Source organism: Gambusia affinis, linkage group LG05 (assembly GCF_019740435.1).
Source record: "Gambusia affinis linkage group LG05, SWU_Gaff_1.0, whole genome shotgun sequence".
In the NCBI taxonomy this organism is placed as follows: Eukaryota; Metazoa; Chordata; class Actinopteri; order Cyprinodontiformes; family Poeciliidae; genus Gambusia; species Gambusia affinis.
This window is the reverse complement of record NC_057872.1, coordinates 15,603,014-15,620,087: the sequence shown is the minus strand read 5'-3', so window position 1 is coordinate 15,620,087 and position 17,074 is coordinate 15,603,014. Positions and strand designations below refer to the sequence as shown.

At 39.5% G+C, this 17,074-nt stretch overlaps 1 protein-coding gene across 1 annotated transcript; it reads right to left on the bottom strand.

The window, feature by feature from the left end:
* Nucleotides 1-1,384: 1,384 nt before the first annotated feature.
* On the bottom strand, nucleotides 1,385-16,535 carry nradd (neurotrophin receptor associated death domain). The gene is made up of 6 exons (XM_044117685.1): nucleotides 16,103-16,535; nucleotides 8,452-8,584; nucleotides 7,721-8,074; nucleotides 5,816-6,032; nucleotides 5,586-5,728; nucleotides 1,385-3,583 (listed from the first exon to the last, which is right to left on the bottom strand). The coding sequence occupies exons 1-6, from the start codon at nucleotides 16,139-16,141 to the stop codon at nucleotides 3,270-3,272; spliced, it is 1,200 nt and encodes a 399-aa protein (XP_043973620.1). The 5' UTR covers nucleotides 16,142-16,535; the 3' UTR covers nucleotides 1,385-3,269.
* Between the last annotated feature and the right edge of the window lie 539 nt (nucleotides 16,536-17,074).

Below are 17,074 nucleotides of genomic sequence, written 5' to 3'. Positions count from 1 at the left end.
AAAGACGTATTGCGTTCCAAGCAGGTCCAAACTTCCTCAGCCAAACCCAGCAAGTGGGAAACAGGAATTGGTAAACAATCGCAGTTCAAAGCAGAAGGGAGGCCCATGAGTTCAAAATAAAGTTACAAAAAGTAATATTGTATTCGGTGCCAAACAACAGCAGGTTGATGTCATCAGTAAACCCGCCAAACCGAGCCTGTGTAATTAAGGCTTTAACAAGTACCTAAAATAACATTACATGGGCAAATTGTTGTAACTCAGGAGAGGTTTAAGAACTACCTTTCTTGATTATGATATGGGCTTTTAAATAAACTACTATGAATATTAATTAAAGCTATATCACTCAGTAGATTTTGAAGCAGTTTTAATAATTTGCTTACTATACCAGATAAACTGTCTGCTAAGGTAGCTTGGACGCTACGTATTTGCTGCCACAACCATGTTTCAAAGTGAAGATGATGTATTCAGGGCAATGTATAACATTAGAATTATGAAATGTAATTGTATACATATGTATTAAATTCCCTTTTACACGCAGCATATTTCAGATCTTTGTTTGCTAAAAGTTGAAAAAAAATCTATATTTTTCTCCCCCGCCCCCCTCCACTTTATAATTAGATCAAATCCAAATAAAATACACTGAAGTCTGTGCTTCTAATTCGACAAAATATAAAAAAGACCCATCTGCTAAAACGTCAACAAACCAAAAAAATTTTTTATCACTTAATTATTTGTAAGAAAAAAAATTCAATGTTAGTAGCACATTTTTGTTACACTTCATTTATTTTCTATGCTGGCTTCATTGGTGCTCAGTGGTGGGAGGTGGTGCTGAAACCATCACATCTTAAAGCTTTTATAAGGTAAAATCCAAATGGCAAGTCTATCACAGGATTAATGTAAGCAACCACAGGAAATCCAGCACACTGGAAAAACCATGAAAAACACCTAAATTTACCCATAATACATAAACATTTAGAAGTTTCTTGGAGGCAAATTAGAGACTATAAAGGTTCCCTATGTTTCTTTGGGAGGAAGGGGGGGTTGTGTGTGGAAAGAGTTTAGCTTGGCATTAAAATTGTTGGATAAAGTGAACCTTGCTCTGAGTAAAGTGCAGAAAAGAAAAGGCTTTGATAAACCTACATTACTGCTGCACAATATTCTTGAAATAAGCTAAAAAAAAAAAAAAAAAAAAAAAAACAAAGGAAAAAGAATAAAGATATTCAGAGACATGCATCTGTGGCAGGAAGAAAGCAAAATATGCAAAAAAAAAGAAGAGCTTGTTGTCTAATAAATAGTGTATACAATGCAGACGTGATCCGAACAGGTAAAGAGAGTATTTCTTTGTCACAAAACCTTTTGGCAGTCAACAGCAGTACAGACATGATTATTTAAAATGTACTTTATTTAAAAAAAGTATCCAAAGAAGAAATATGTTGAGCTACGGAACAACTTTACATAGAAATGTTCCTTTTTATGTAAAAGGTGAGATTTGATTTTTGTTCAAAAATACAAATTTCTGCTCATAATATTACATACTGCACATCAATTTGCTTGTGAAATGAATATTTACAGTATTTGTGTGTCTATTCTAAATGGTTTTGTTCTTAACATATAAAGTTTAGAGGTGACATTGTTCTTAAATATGAAAGGATTGAATTCCTTTGACTCTGCACTGTGGGTGGAAGCAGCTATTAATGGGAACAAATCCGTCTGACACAACATGACTCTATGAAAATGTATGATTTCCCAATTGAATTAAGTATGACTAGAAACATTTTTGAGTCAATTTCAGTAGAAACACAAAGGTCTGATTTCTGACAGACCTGTAGAATCATGAGATTACTAAAAAGGAACCTGACACCATGAAGTGGGCCAAAAGATCGAAAACAAACACACAAACAGTCGATTGAAAGAACATTTAAGAACAGATGAGGAACATATTGTGCAACATATTTCAGTCGTAAAACCATTTAAAACCATAAAGTCATTTTAAGGCATTGAAACTTCAGTGAGTGAACCAAACTGAACAGTAATGAACCTTCACAGGAGTGGCTGACCGGCCATTATTCTTCAGAGAAAACATCTCTGACTCATCCAACGGAAAACCACAGGTGTCAAACTCCAGTCATCAAGGACAGCTGTCCTGCAGTTTTTAGATGTGCCACACTTACAAAGCAGCTGGACTGAAATGGCTTCATTACCTCCTCCTTGTGTAGATCAGTTCTCCAGAGTCCTGCTAATGACCTAATTATTCTATTCAGGTGTGGCGCAGCAGAGGCACATCTAGAAGTTGCAGGACGAGCGGCCCTCCAGGACTGGAGTTTGACACCTCTGCTCTAAACAGTTTCTCAAGCACTTCAGGCTTCACCTTCTAACCTCAACGGAAGAGTTTCAGCACCAAATGGAAAAATATTCTGTGGTCTTATGAGAAAAAAAAGGGACATTTTTGAAAGTTGTGTATCCTGCTACTTCTGGTGTAAATTAGCTCAGCATTTCTGACAGACATTAGTCAGACATGGAGTCGATAGTGTGATAGTCTGGGCCTACTTTGCCCTAGACGACTTGCAGAAATGAATAGAGCCAATAAGTAGCCCCATCTATGAGCAAAATGTGTTGGAATGGCGAAAAATCTGCTCGATCCTAAGCTAGTTGTGCTCAAACACACTCCAGTGTAGCTGAATTCTGCAAAAGAATCAAAAAATTCCTCCACATTGAAAAAAAACCCCCAAAAACTTAAAGCTGCAGCATATACTTGGGGTTGTTGCAGCCAAGATAGTGAAAACCATAACCATAAATTTATGGTGCCAATTGCATTTTCTCAAAGGGTCAGGTTAGACTAAAAATATTTCCTCCTAATTAATAAAATCATCTTTTTAAAAGGGCTTCTTGTAGTTACTTAGGTTGCCATTCTCTGATATAAACATTTTCTTTTTGATCTGAAACATGTAAATGTGACGTAAAAAACAACAAAAAACACTAGAAATCTTCCAGGGGAAATACTTTATAGGCTCTGTATATTCAGTCCAGTAATCCCTGCACTGCCACAGACAAATTGGTTACCATACAGCATCATAATCTTTCACACAGTTCAAATAAGCCACAAGTTATATATTTTTAGAGTATTGATGGTATTTTAGTGGAAAAAAAGGTCTATAAACAAAGTAATTTAAGAATGACTCCTTCAACCATAACAGAAGAGCTGAAAGCTGAGCGCCTCGCTTATCCCTCACTTGAGTCTGTGATTGTCGCTCGAGGGTCCGGCCAGTTGGTCACACCACAGAAACACCCTGCTGTGTGCTGTTAAGGGCCGTCACCACATCGGGTCTCTCGATGCGGTTTAGCGCCGAGCTCAGCAGTCCCAGAGCGGAGCCCTCTCTCTGGGCCCAGTTAGACAGGAGCGTGTGCGCCGGGGCCTCGCCGCGTCCGAACAGGTCCAGCTGTTCGGGGTCGTAGCCCAGCGCCGCACCAAGCTGCCTCCATCCACGGCCACTTCCCTCCTGCAGGAGGCGCTCCACCTCCTCCTGTTTGTGCGGCGGCAAGTTGACGTACAGACGATTGTCGAGCTTGCTGTCTCTCTTGGTACCTGTTTGAAAAACAAGCTTAATGAGCTCAAGGCTTGGCGGGACTCAAGAGCTGGCTGATGTCATGATGTTTGTTTCATGTTTAGATTTCACTTTGAAACGTATATCATTGAGAGCCATGCTTTAACCCACGGCTGTATTCTTTTCCTGCCCACCAGTGTTTATTCTTGGGCAGAAAGTAATGTCATTCCTGCTTGTTTACGGCAGTCTGTCTGCTGATGTTTCCCTGATTTCTGGTTGTTTAGCTACACTTTGGTTGGATTTTGTTCCAGAACTCATTACTTCTTAGTGAGTTTTGAGAGAGGTCACATTGTTTAATCAGCACCATGACAGACCTTGGTCCTGAGGACTGCATTTATTGGCAGCCCTTGTAAAACAAACAAAAAAGTAAAGATAATCTTTACTTTTAATAAAGTACCATAACTTCAAACTATTAAAAACAAGTCTCACCTGAAGAAACATATATATTTTTTGTGGGTGACAACTAGCAATTGGTATCAATAAAATTTAAATTGAAGCAAATTTTTTTTTTTTTTTAAATATTATGTTTAAGTAGTCTTCTAAGCTGATCTAAATTTTTCATCTGAGCTATGGATTCACAGAGCTCATCCATAAAACTCTATTCCACTGTTCAAAATGGGAAATACCCAAAAACATGCCACTTAAATAAGTGAGAAGCAGAGAAGCAGAGAGGAACAACATGACTCATACAGGCCTAGGGTCACATTTCTTCATGGTCTCTGACTGTAATTCAGCCTAGACTTAAAAATGTCTGCAGTTGTCATTTCTGCTTTGTGTTTATTAGAACGTATCTTACTAAAATTCCACTAAGCTATTATTACATTTGTTTCTTTCAATAGTTACATGAGAATTGGTATGGGAAAAAAGGCCAATAATGTGTTACTTTACAGCTGTAATTACAGGATGTGTGGTAGATCCTGTTCAACATGGGACAACAGTGACACATTTCTCTCAGAGGGAGTTGGACGCCTGAGACAATGGCCCAACTTAGCTAAGGAATGTGATGCTAACAGCGTAAAGAGAAATCTGATAATCGTTTCCTCACCAGTACATCCTCTTTAACACATGACCCAGTCAACCACTGAATACTCCAGCAATCATTACTGGAATGGTGTTTACAGTCCAGACCCATCCATAAAACTGACAAACTTTATAGAGGGTAGAAGAGTGAAAGTTTTGTTTAGTTTGCCAAAGAAAAAAAGACCTCAAACTGATCTAATATATTCTGATCAATGAAAAACCAAACTATAACTCTTTAGTCTAATGGAAAACATAATAGATAATGTTATACTTTAACAAAGGCATTATTGCATAGACAAAATATCTAAATAGATAATGGTTTAACAGTTAATCTGCGATATTTAGATTTAAAAGAAGTTTTAAATGTATAACATATTTGAATTTGGTATTTAAAGTGCAAATTAAACCTGGAATTCCACTAAACAACAACTTAAGTGGTGACCTATAAAATAAACCTGCATGAACCTAAAGGATTACAGCTGACATACACAAATTCAGCACAGCTTTCGTAGGATTTAACACAACAGGTTGTTCAGCAAAGCACCAATGTTGTTTAAAAGTTAGTTTCATAGACTCACTTATCAAAAATAATGTATTGGCATTACATGGTCAGAAATTCTGATTATATTTACTAATTTTTTAAAATATATTTTGCTGTTTGACATTGTTCCAATAAAATTTCGTTCTCCATGAAAACTTTAGTGTGAGCAGCTATCTTGGACTTGGAATAAATATGGCACATTAGCACTTGCCTCTTGTCGTACCTCCATTAACCACCAGAGGGCAGAAGACTCGTGTGGCATTTGATACTGCAAGTTTTTAAGGAAAGAGCTATTGTCAGCTCTTTGAAGTGTAGCTTTGAAGTGTATCCCACTAGGACTTTTTAGTAAGAGCTCAGAAGGAAGTGTATTAAAAAATTAAGCATTTTCAATTGTAGAATTAAAGTCTGTGTGTCTTCCTTACCTTTATTGGGCTGGTTGTCCTGCAGGCTGTAAGAGTCCAGAAAAACACCGCTGTCACTTTGGAGCTTTTCTCCTTCTGGAGATGTTGCCAGCTCTGCCACACGTGCCTTGGAGAGGGCCTTCTTCTGTTTGCACGACCTCCAACTGGGAAGAGTCCATGAAAGCAGTTTAAGTTTGCACATGCCCAATATGCTCAAGTTATTACAGGACATGGATGCAGTACAAACTCACCATTTATAAGCCACATAAACCAACAAGCCCAGCACCACAGCAGCCAGAACAGACACGTAGACGAGAATGTTGTTGCTGCCACCCTCATCCTGCGGTGTAAACTTGGACGATCCTGGTGCGGGGCTGCCGTCTTCCTCCTCATTTTCCTCCATCACCGCCCCATTAGGAATATTCAAGGCCCCATCGGCACCAGCAGGGCCAATGTGCAGCTTCTTATCTATTAGACATAAAGACATCTCAAGACAGAGCTGCACACATGCTCATCAGAACATATTTAGACCAGATGTGAAGATAACTTCTGTCACCCTGGTCCCCTGGGGATTTTAACCTCCCACTGCCCCTATTTTTTAGCCGCCTGCAGTCTTGCCTTTTTGGCATCAAACAGCACAAGATACGGCACCGACCTGTGCAGGGTCAAAAGGGTCATGACACATGGACTCTCGGTGAGTACAGATGACCCTTGTCTTAGGGAGCAAGTGTAGCCATTTGAGGGCAAGATCACTAGCTGTCAGGGTCAGCTGCCTCTCTTTGCCTTCAGCAGCAGTTAACCTAAAGACCTGTCAACCTTTTATCAATTGGACGACAACACTAAAGTGAGCTTTTGGACTTCTCATGGTTCTTTGTGTTGAGAAACTGTGGAATCAGCTGCTGCCCACATGTTCAGAGACCCCGGTCCTTCCTTCATTTCATTTATTGTTTATCTTTTATCTACTATTGCTGTGTCTTCCAGCATCACATGTTGAAAGATGAAACTGGCACTCTTTCGTAGTGCTGGTATTGGGTTTTACAGAACTTCTCAGCACCATAAATCTTTGAAAGAGGTTGATGTAATAAAAAGTAAACTAAACAAGACAATGCCACAGGTTTTAGCCAGTACTACACAAACCTAGAGGGATGTTGAAGATGATAGTTTATTTAACCATCTTAGTCAACAAAAAATAGTCCGTAGAACAGTGGTGAGCTAATAGCCAAGGCAGATTTCAATAACATTAAAACAACTCCAGTTTTCAAGATGTTGTAGTTCATGCAAATTCAATTTTAGGGAACTTGCACAACTAATGGTAACCCCGTTAAGTATGGATAGTAAGTAAATAATTTTTTAATGGAGTAGCATAATCTCACACTACTATATAGTCATATAGAGTTTAGAGTCTTCTGTTTTCTGCGACAGACTGTCCAGGGTTTACCCCGCCTCTCGCACGGAACGTTAGCTGGAGATTGGCACCAGCAACCCTCCCTACCACTCTAAGGGACAAGGGTGTTAGAAAATGGATGGATGGATGGAGTCTTCTGTTTTAGGTAACATAACAATAGCTCAAATTGCCTCCACTGAATCCCTTTGTCCTTTCATAATCTGGTCTGTTTTTTGGGATTTCATGTCAAATAGAAAAAAGTGGATTTCATCTCGTGATTTGATCATTCGCTTCCAGATATCAATCATTACATAAAATAAATTTGACGTTGAAAGTCTCTTTAAGAAGCTCCTACTCTTTCTGACACTCTGCCTCCAGCACGTCATCACAACAATGTTTCTCCATTATGGAATTTTCAATTGTTCTTAGGAGCGTTGGACTTGGAAATAGTTTGAATGATGAGCTCACAAGCCTCACAGTTCCACCAGGTGTTTGGGGAAAGTGTGAGGGGGAGTGGCTCACAAAGGAAAGCTATCCCCTCTGCAGCTCTGAGGAGGAGCTGTATGTAAAACGCTTTGCATGGCCAAGCGTTTAGGCACCTCCAAATGGCTACCAGGGAAGATTCAAGATTTTCTCAAACATGCAACCTGTGATTTTACTGAGAGAATAACATTATACCCAGCTTCCTCCTTCAAGAGCTGTTTGCAAAAAATACCAAATAAATTAGATTTGTGTTTCAATAAGGATAGTCAATTTGTGTGAAAGCACTCACCCATGCAGAGTGTGTCAAAGTTGTGCATACAGGGTTGGATCTCCACTTCTTCATCAGAGCACTGACTGCAAGCCTGGCAGGGTTTGCTGCTCAAATCCTCCTCTGAGAAGGTTCCCGGGCCACACTTCTGGCACTGCGCGTCTCCTTGAGGACCGCACTCCTGGACAACCCCGTGACCTGTCCTGCACTTGGAACAGGGTGCGCATAGACCATAGCTTCTCAGAAAGAAGAAGCCAGTGTCACACTCGCATTGCGTGTCCTGGCTTGCCGAACAGGACGCCAGCATGGGCACACCGGACGGACAGGTGCTACATGGAAGGCAAGAGTCCAGGCCTTCGGATGGTGAAAATGTTCCTGGGAAAAAAAGGTTTAAATGAATAATTAGTGCATTCAAATTGTAAATGCTGAAATGTTATTATATAATACAAAATAAGTTAATTTGCCTACTCTCATTAAGTACTGTACATGCAGATGTTTGGGAGAGATAATATCCGAGCAGGACAGCATTACTGATTCTAATCATTTTTTGCTTTTTGTTTGAAGTCCTGAAAAAGCTTCTTTTCTCTCCTTAGTTACACAAAAATGTTATGTTTCCAGCACATATCTCAAAATATCTCTGCCTGGTGCAAATTAATAATATGTAACATTTTAGGAAGGAAAAAAAAATGTCAGTATCAGGTAATAAATAAGAAGCATCCTGTTGTAAACAGAAACAAATTGTCAGTGCTTACCTGGCAGACATGGTAGACATTTGGTATTTTCCTTTCCACACGTTTCCTCCACTCCATAACCAGCTGGACACAAATTGCAACAATGTCCCGAGTCGGTGTACTTCCCACTAGCACAACCCTTTCCAAGAGTAACCTAGAGAAAACATGAAGTGTAAAGATAAACTCACTGCTCTTTAGGAAAGAGCAACAAATAAAAAAGGGCTTGTTTCATTACATGTTTTTGCCTATTTACTTTTGATCAAATCACAGAAACCCAGAATAAGTCTTTCCTTTACAGGAAAACACGATTTCATCATCTTTTTGGAAGCAGATCCCACACTTCCCACCCATTTGTGGTCAAAGACACGTGGAAAACGGCAAGCCCTCTTCCTTTTCTTTTTTCTTTTTTGCAATCTTTCCATCTGACTCGGTTTACTTTCCAAGTGCTCTGACTTCTTATCTGTAAGTGGGTACTGGAGAGGCCCGGCTTGTGATATGACACAAACACAACAGTTTAGATGTTCTTCACAGCTTTCACAGGGGAGATTGCATCTGAGAGGATTATTGGCTTTGGCGTTATTGAAGAAAAAAAAACGAGACAAACAGAGATATTACGGTGCCCTGTCAAAGTAGTCACACTTTGAAACGTTTCAATGTTATAAAGTCAAACTTCTGTGTTTTACTTGAGTGTGTTTATGTAACATACCAACGCAAAGTTGGTGAATTGTGAAAATAAAGAAAATGAGTACAAGGTTTTCACAATGTTTTGTGAACAAAAATCAAAACAGTGTGTTACACATTTCTATTCAGCCAGACTGAGGCAATACTTTGGCAAACCAAATTAATCTGCAATTACAGCTGAAAACTTCACAAACCTCTTGCAAATTATCCAAAGCTCAAACAGAATGGCAAAAATCTGTCAATAAGGATTTTCCCTTTCCTGGCACAGATATTCAATTCAATTGTCCTACATGGAAATTGCCACTTTTGCATGTAGGCTACTAGAGCTCTGGTCACCTTCCTCCACACATTTCCTGTGTCCCCTGGTGGCTTGTGATAAACTAAGCAGAACTTCGCAATGCTTCTTTTCAACAAGGTATTTCTTATTGACACTCACTGCAGTCTGAGCTGTGGATTTCTGCAGTTCCTCCATAGTTATGATCCTCCAGGCTTTTCTAATACTCCCCTCATACAAAATCCTACCAACCACTTTTGTCTTTCTAGTGCAAATATCTTAATAGACTTGAAATAAGACAAAACTAACTTACACGTTATTTACAAATAAAGCATAGCAGCTGTTTTCAAAGCAACTAATTAAGCAATCTGCCAGTGGAAGTAGTACTTTTTAAATCAGTACTACAGAATTATTGACTTACAACAAGCTCCTATATCTTGCTGAAAAGTTACGTGTAAATGAGTTTCGTCTTATTTCAAATGTACTAAGATATTCGCCCCAGAAACTAGACCAAAATACCTGGTGGAATTTTGTGCTTTTGCAGTGCTGGCCATTACTAGGTAGTGAGTTATGTCTTAATACATTGCAGTGTGGGGTCATAACTTCACAAAATCTATTACATCAATACCTTTGCAAGCCACTGAAGGTAACAGTAGCTAACAAATCAAGAGGAGCTTCTATTCTGTTTCCACTCAATCCAAATCCAAAGTGAAGGACACTTTTCACAGCCAGCGCATGTGAAAAGGGGGAGTGGGGGACGGGCCCAGCCTATGCCAAGGGTGTCAGTTAACCAAAGCCACACAGCATGAGAGTGTTCAGATGAAGAGGCACCTTTGAAGTCGCCAAGCCCTCCAGGTGTGTCTGTGAAGATCAGTATTTCACCAGTAACCCCCGCCTCGGCAGCCTCAATGCAACGGCATCTTAAATATGCACAAGGCGACTGGCCTTCTCCGCCCAGGGGCCTGACAAGAACAAACCGAGCAAACAGATGTCTAACAACTAACCTCCTGCTAGGGGGAAAAGCAACATCTAAACAGCCCGATGATGATTTCTTTCTTTGTCTCTGAAGTCTGCCAAGAAGCTTAAGGGAGCATGTGTGGACCTGTAGGGCCTCCATTAAAACCCCACCAGCAACACACACACTCACACACACAGAGAGTGCTATGCTCCCAGGCAGAAAACACTAAAATGTTCCATGCTGATACTACAGCTTTGAAACTGGGCTCAAGTCGTTCCAACAACAGTCAGTCTGACTGAGATGCTTTACGGTGGAGCCGATGATATCTGAACGCCAGCCGCAGGGCCCAGATCAGAGGAACTATGGTATCAGGGCGGTTGGACCCAGCAGGAGTAAACCAGTCTGGAGTTAGCACACAGAGTGGACTTACAGCAAGCCAAAAAAAGCATCCCAGCTGGTCCTCTTTTATGTGACAGATGAGGTTCTTCTCCAAACACTAGTCAACCTCTTTAGATGCTAAACTTTGCCTTGATAAATATTTGACGATGGTGGCCCTGTTTTATTTTTACCTACAGCTTGGATTTTTGATTTTACGGTCGGCGTGAACCTGAGCTGGTTCACCTCTGCCAGCTGGGGCTGGAAAATGGGACAGCAACTCGGCCGAAAACAGGAAAGTTTGACACTTCTCAAAGAGCGGCCCTGAGTGCAATGGCAGATTTAATCCATGACACACTGGAGGGGAGTGACAGAATCTGTCATATTCACAAGGCTAAGCATTACTGAATAGGAACAACATTTAAGTTATGTGAGAAATTATCAGAAAGGCCTGCATTAAAACTGGCAGTCACAAAAACCTTGTTCAGGCTTGCTTTAAAAATTCCTGCAAAATGACCCTAAAAGGGCAACAAAAACAGCCCTGAATTCATGTCCTTGCAGGAATATGAAGCTCTATCTGTTTTGTTTTTCTTTAATAAATTATCGCTGGATGCCGAGAGAAGTTCCAACATTTCACCATAAACCAGGAAGCCACTTGGACACCAGTCAATTATCCTCCATTTATGAATCCAGCAACATGGACTGCTGGGTATGAGCATGATGGCAATAACAGGATATGTCAGTCATGTGAGGAGTCTGAAGGGATCTACTGGTGACATGAAATATTAGAGCATGCAGTCATGTTCTCTGGCACGTAATCACAGCTTCCAGCTTCAATATTCACACTTAATGAGGCACTGATGACTAAAGCTCCTATTACAGAGCTGCAAATATAATTCCTGTCAAATGAACAACTTACAGTTTCTTTTGCAATTGTCAGAAAATATTAGTTTTAGATACTAAAAAAGTAACATTTTTTGAAACTCAAAGCAAATTTCCAGACAGACAAGCAAATAAAGAACTAAAAATATAGACATTAAATAGTAGTCTTAATAATTAAAAGATATGAATATGTGAGAAAAATATTTTTCATGCGTCATACTACATTGTGCTAAAACCTTCAACTCCTGATTTCCTTTAAGAGTATCAGAGTTTCTAGTAATATTCAAAGCTTCTGAAGGTCTTTCAAAGTCTCTCAGTGGCCTTTTCACTCATTTTCAGTCCAAAATCCAAACAAAACTTTCACAGGAATATTTTTTCCCTTGTTTCTCAGGTTTCCCAGATCTAACTAGTAAAACAGAGCAGTGGATGCTTAATGAAAATCAGTAAAAATGGATGTTAACACTTGTCAAAGTACAAAATCAGCTGGTTATGTTGTTTTAGACAACTTTCATGTCTTCTCAATTTTTCAAATTCTATCCTTTTTCTTAATATTTAAAAGTATTGGAGGATGAGGTTATTTTCAAACAGGCATTTCAAATTAAGGAACCTATTTTAAATTGTACCAAAAGTGGATTATTTGTCATATTTCTTCATGACAAGATTTGCAGATACTGTTTATCTATTCAGTTTGTTTTAACTGTGACTCTTCTTCACATGTTCCCTTTATCATTTTTCAACCACATGTCTTCCTGGTCAGGCACAAAATATTTGCAAAAATGACATGGAGAAAAAGTAGCAAAAACTCTTAGAGGAACTCTTTCTCAAAGTATTTTTAATATCTGCATTTGGGGAATTATAGCCAAATAGACTTACAAAAATCCAATGACTGAATCTAAAATGAATACAAGAACACTTTAAAAGATTGTTGAGTAGTTAGTGTTGCAACCAGGGCATAAAGGAGTCTTGAGCTGAATTTGATTAGGGGCCCCTCTTCCTGTTAGGAATATCCCCTCCACTCACACCACTAACTAACAATGTTTCAATGCAGATTTGGTGGAGATGTGGGGGAGTTTAAAGGCTATCAGACAATTAATTTTCTGCTGAGATATATTTGTGAACAAGCTGACACAAAGAAAATACTAAACTTGTGGAATCCGATTGTAACTATGTTAACACAAGCGATCAAACAAATATTATTCTCTGTACTATTGCAATGTAAAACCAACAAATCCTTAATATTTAGCATTTTAAACAACTAAAAATCTTTCATTTTATTTACACTTTTATAATATTGTCATTCTCAATAAACAAGGACAAAAATTTTTGCTTTATGATCAAGCATGAGCCCTGGGGTTGGCTCTGGTGGCAACAAGCGATTTGTCCCCTGAAAGCAACTTACTTTTAGGGGACAGGCTTACTATATTGCTAAAAAACTTTGTCATTATCCTCATAAATTAACTGGTCACGACCCCTCAGAGTATTTTTCTCTTATCTGTTGAATCTGGGCTCTAAAGTCTGAGGGAAAGGGAGCCGCAGTTGCTTTTGCCATTAAGGTAGTGAGCTTCAATCTGAAGGGATTCCCCAGTGAGACCAGGCGGACCACCATGGAGAGCTGCTTTCAATGGGCCTCTCAACTCCACGGCTGCCCGAGTCACTCAGTCAACGCGGATCAGACACACACACACACACACACACACACACAACGCCTTCTTAGCGCATTGAACATTTTCTGCCCCTCTCTGAAGTGTGAAGGGCCGGAGTTTCAACACCCAATCTGATCCGCGGAAAAATAGACTCACAAAAGGATGCTCTCCCCCTCGTGAAAATGTTGCTCCATGAGAATTTAAAATCCGACTGAAGGTTTGGGAGCCAAGACAGCGTGGGCCGAGGCAGACTTCAGCTCCACAACCCATCTACACGGGTTTCTCTCAAACTAAAGCACATGGATTTAAATCTTTTTTTCTGGGAAAAGAAATCACCGATGACCAAAGATAGCATCGATAACAAACATGACTGTTAATTACTAGCTTCAACTATATCGTTGAGAGACTATCAGTGATTTAAAATTATGTTGATTCCCTTCAGCTGCAACGTCGCCCACGTCGACACTGGAGAATAAGATTTGCATTTCCTGCTTTTTCTTTCACAGTTTCACTGGGAATAGCTGCATTCAGCTGATGCAGTGAGACAATAAATACAATCCTGAGAATGAACAGATTTAATACGACAACTTTCTGCATCTGCGCTAAGTCGTCTAAGAAGAAAAGTGAGAATCATGTGACAAGATGTGCATTTTCCAGATGAGAAGCAACATCTTAGATTTCACACATGATCTTTGTTGACATCTTCCCCTCACATCACAAAGAGATATCCATCTTCTAAAAAAGGTGAGGTGTTATCTAAATACATAGATCTAACAAAAGTGCTGTGACTGTGAAGAGCAAGTCTAGACAGGAACTCCATCGCTGTGATCCTTGGATGAAAATGAGAGTCAGACTATAGTCTGTTGGAGCTAAGGAAGGGGCTTTCTATTCACCATGATCCTGGCTTTTTAATCAAAACAACACCCAAACTATAATTTCTTCATAAAACAGATCATTTACTTTGTATGTGGTGGATAATCTTGGAAAAGTGCCCTTGTGTTTTGGCTTTTAGTGCCTCAGCCCATAATGGTGGCCTATGAGTGTGAGTTGGAAATGACAACCATTGTCCCAATTCAAACACACAACATCGATAAAACGATTTTCACCCGTTTGCAGGACGATCTCTAATCATAGAGCTTTCCAGATTCTGAGGCGTTGCATTAGCAAACTAAGCAGGAGCGTAAAGCCTGGAAACCTACAGAGGGAGCTCTAGAGCAGCAGAATTTTAGATTTTGTTTTATCCCAAGTGAAAAATCAGCAGAGGGTTCTTTTCTTTCTACCCTTCTCTAATTTGAACTTTTCCCATTTTATTTGGTTTCCAACCAGATGTTTCTGGGTACAACATGGAGCCATCTGCCATGAGTCATTTCCTACAGACCGAGTGTACATTTCAGACATGCTTTGACAACCAACGATTTAAAGTAACTTTATATAATCTGCTCATAGTCTGGTAAAGGAAATGTGGTTTTCAGACTCACAAATCACATCTACCAGCAAGGCGGTTGCTCAGGGTTACAGTAGTTTGGTTTGATCAGTACTCATAATCTGTCACATGCTATAAGAGCCACAAGGAAATTAGAGAAGAAATGAAAGGAAATACAAAGTTTTCAGAAAATAATATTGCATTAAATTAGATTTTATGCATATCTCCACATTTTTATAAAATTATTCAACAAAAAAACAAACATAAAACTGATATGCAATGGTTTGAATTCATTGGTATGATTTGCTTAATACAAATGCAAATAAGAGCAAACAAATGATAGGTACAAAATAGAGGAACGATATTACAATAGGGAAAACTGACTTGCAACCATCAGCTGTTATCATGCAAAATCAACAGTGCAGCCAGCCTGTAAGGATTTTTTTCTGCTAAATATTTTTTCTTTTAGAATAAATAAATATTTTAGAAGTATCCCAGTTTGTACCTCTCTACAATGTACTACATATATCTAGATTGCTGAGGAGAAATTGCTTCTGCAGAAGTATTATGCATTAACATTTAAAGATGTATAATGCAAAAGGAGATTTTAGTTGAGCTGTGGTAGCTGGAAGAGCCCAAAATCAAATTCTTCCTGCAGTCCTAAATGATTTTGGTAACTAGCCTCTCAGATAAGGGTAAAAATTAAGAAAATAAAAGCAGCTGCTTAATACCTTAAAACCTTTAGGGGGCATCCAAGAGCAAAAGTCAGCTTTACAAAGGCATAATTGTTTTAGGAGTAGCATAGATCAAAGGTGGGTGCTAACTTTGTCTCTTTCACGATTGTGTACTTTTGAATTATCACATTAGTCTGCCAAGAGAGTGTGGTTTTCCAACCAATGAATGTGGTCAGGAGAAATTTGGACAGTATTTTTATACTTGTACATGCTAGAACTACCATTACCTGTAATCCAGAAGAAAAGAACAACTTCTAGAGATTGTTAAACAAGATGCACAATGCATAAACATATAAACATGGGTGATGTTAATAAAGACTTTAGCTAAGCTGTGGTGAAGTTAGGAGAACAGCCGAATTCAAATTTTGTTTTGGGCCTTAAAGAATCTTGGACCGGCTCTGCGTACTTGAACCCTGGGGAACCAAACACACCATATGACTTTCATCTTTCTATTACCATTTGGCAACAATAACGCAGTAACACAACATACAGAGCCTGTGCCATCCATATGGCTCTGCGGTGTGAAACAGAAATCCTCTGGGAACAATAGTGTGCTCCAATCTCGGTGGGATAGGTTTACAAAAACCCCTGAGGTTTATATTAGGATAACATTCTCAATACGAAATAGAAGAGACACACACATACACACAAAATATTTGTGAAAGAAGAAAAACGGGCAAATATATTTGATCTTTTGCTTACTTTCAACAGCAGAACCGCAGAGATGACAATCAATCTCATGTTTCCAGTCTCCACAGCTCTCTTTCACTCCGATCACCGCGGGGCGTCTACCCCTCGTAACAGTGCTCGTTTCGGCCTACGGCGCTCAATGAACGGCTTAAAACAGCCAGAAACCTCCACAGCACAAAATGTAACTAAAAAACATGAACGCGCTGGTTCCGTCTCTCCGTCATGGGCCTGTAAAGTTTGTTTTCACGCACAAAATAGCGACTTCCAGATGCGTAAAATCCGTAGATGTAATCCAGGGAAAACACAGAGAAGGCATTAGTTTCTTCCAGCTCGTTCCTCCGCGGAATAAGTGGCAACAGAGTTCTCTCTGTCTCGGGCTGCGGGATGTACGTTTGCAGCTTTCTCTCTCCTGCAGCTTTGCAACAGATGAGGCAAAGGGGGAAAAACTCCACCAGGGACTCTTGACTGGACTTTTCTCCTCCCATCTCCTCAGCTTTCAGCCGGGCTCCGTGATTGGCTGCATCACTGAGATTCGGTGAAAGGACTCCGATCTCATCAACTTTTAACAGCACAGGATGTCTTATTCTTGTAAATTGTTGAATGCGTACCTGCCGGAAGTGCTCGGATCTAAATTGAAGATAGACTATTTGTTTTAAAGTGCACAATGAAAATACTGGAAAACCCTTGACTCTTTTACTTACAGCCATACTTTCTTGTTAGGTAGCTGCAAATGATTTCACAAGTCTGTGGAAGATCCTTCAGTGTTCTGCACTGCACAATGTTTAATGCCCTTTTAGTATTCTTACTTTTTATGTTTTGTCAAGTTACAGCTACAGGACAAAATTTCCATTGATATGATGTAGCAGATTAAAACAAAGCAAAGGAACGCAGGTGTTGAACGTGTATAATGCAGGATTTTCGACATTTTTACCCTCAGCCGCCCCAAAAAACTGTGAAACTTTTACTATGAACTTGTATTTAACC

Excerpts from the sequence above, each read along its gene's own strand:
- nradd (XM_044117685.1), bottom strand. The coding sequence starts at position 16,141 with ATGAGATTGATTGTCATCTCTGCGGTTCTGCTGTTGAAA. Across the intron at positions 8,585-16,102 it reads CTGCGGTTCTGCTGTTGAAA|GTTACTCTTGGAAAGGGTTG; the intron begins GTAAGCAAAAGA and ends TGTTTTCTCTAG. Across the intron at positions 6,033-7,720 it reads CTTTGACACACTCTGCATGG|ATAAGAAGCTGCACATTGGC; the intron begins GTGAGTGCTTTC and ends TATGTCTAATAG.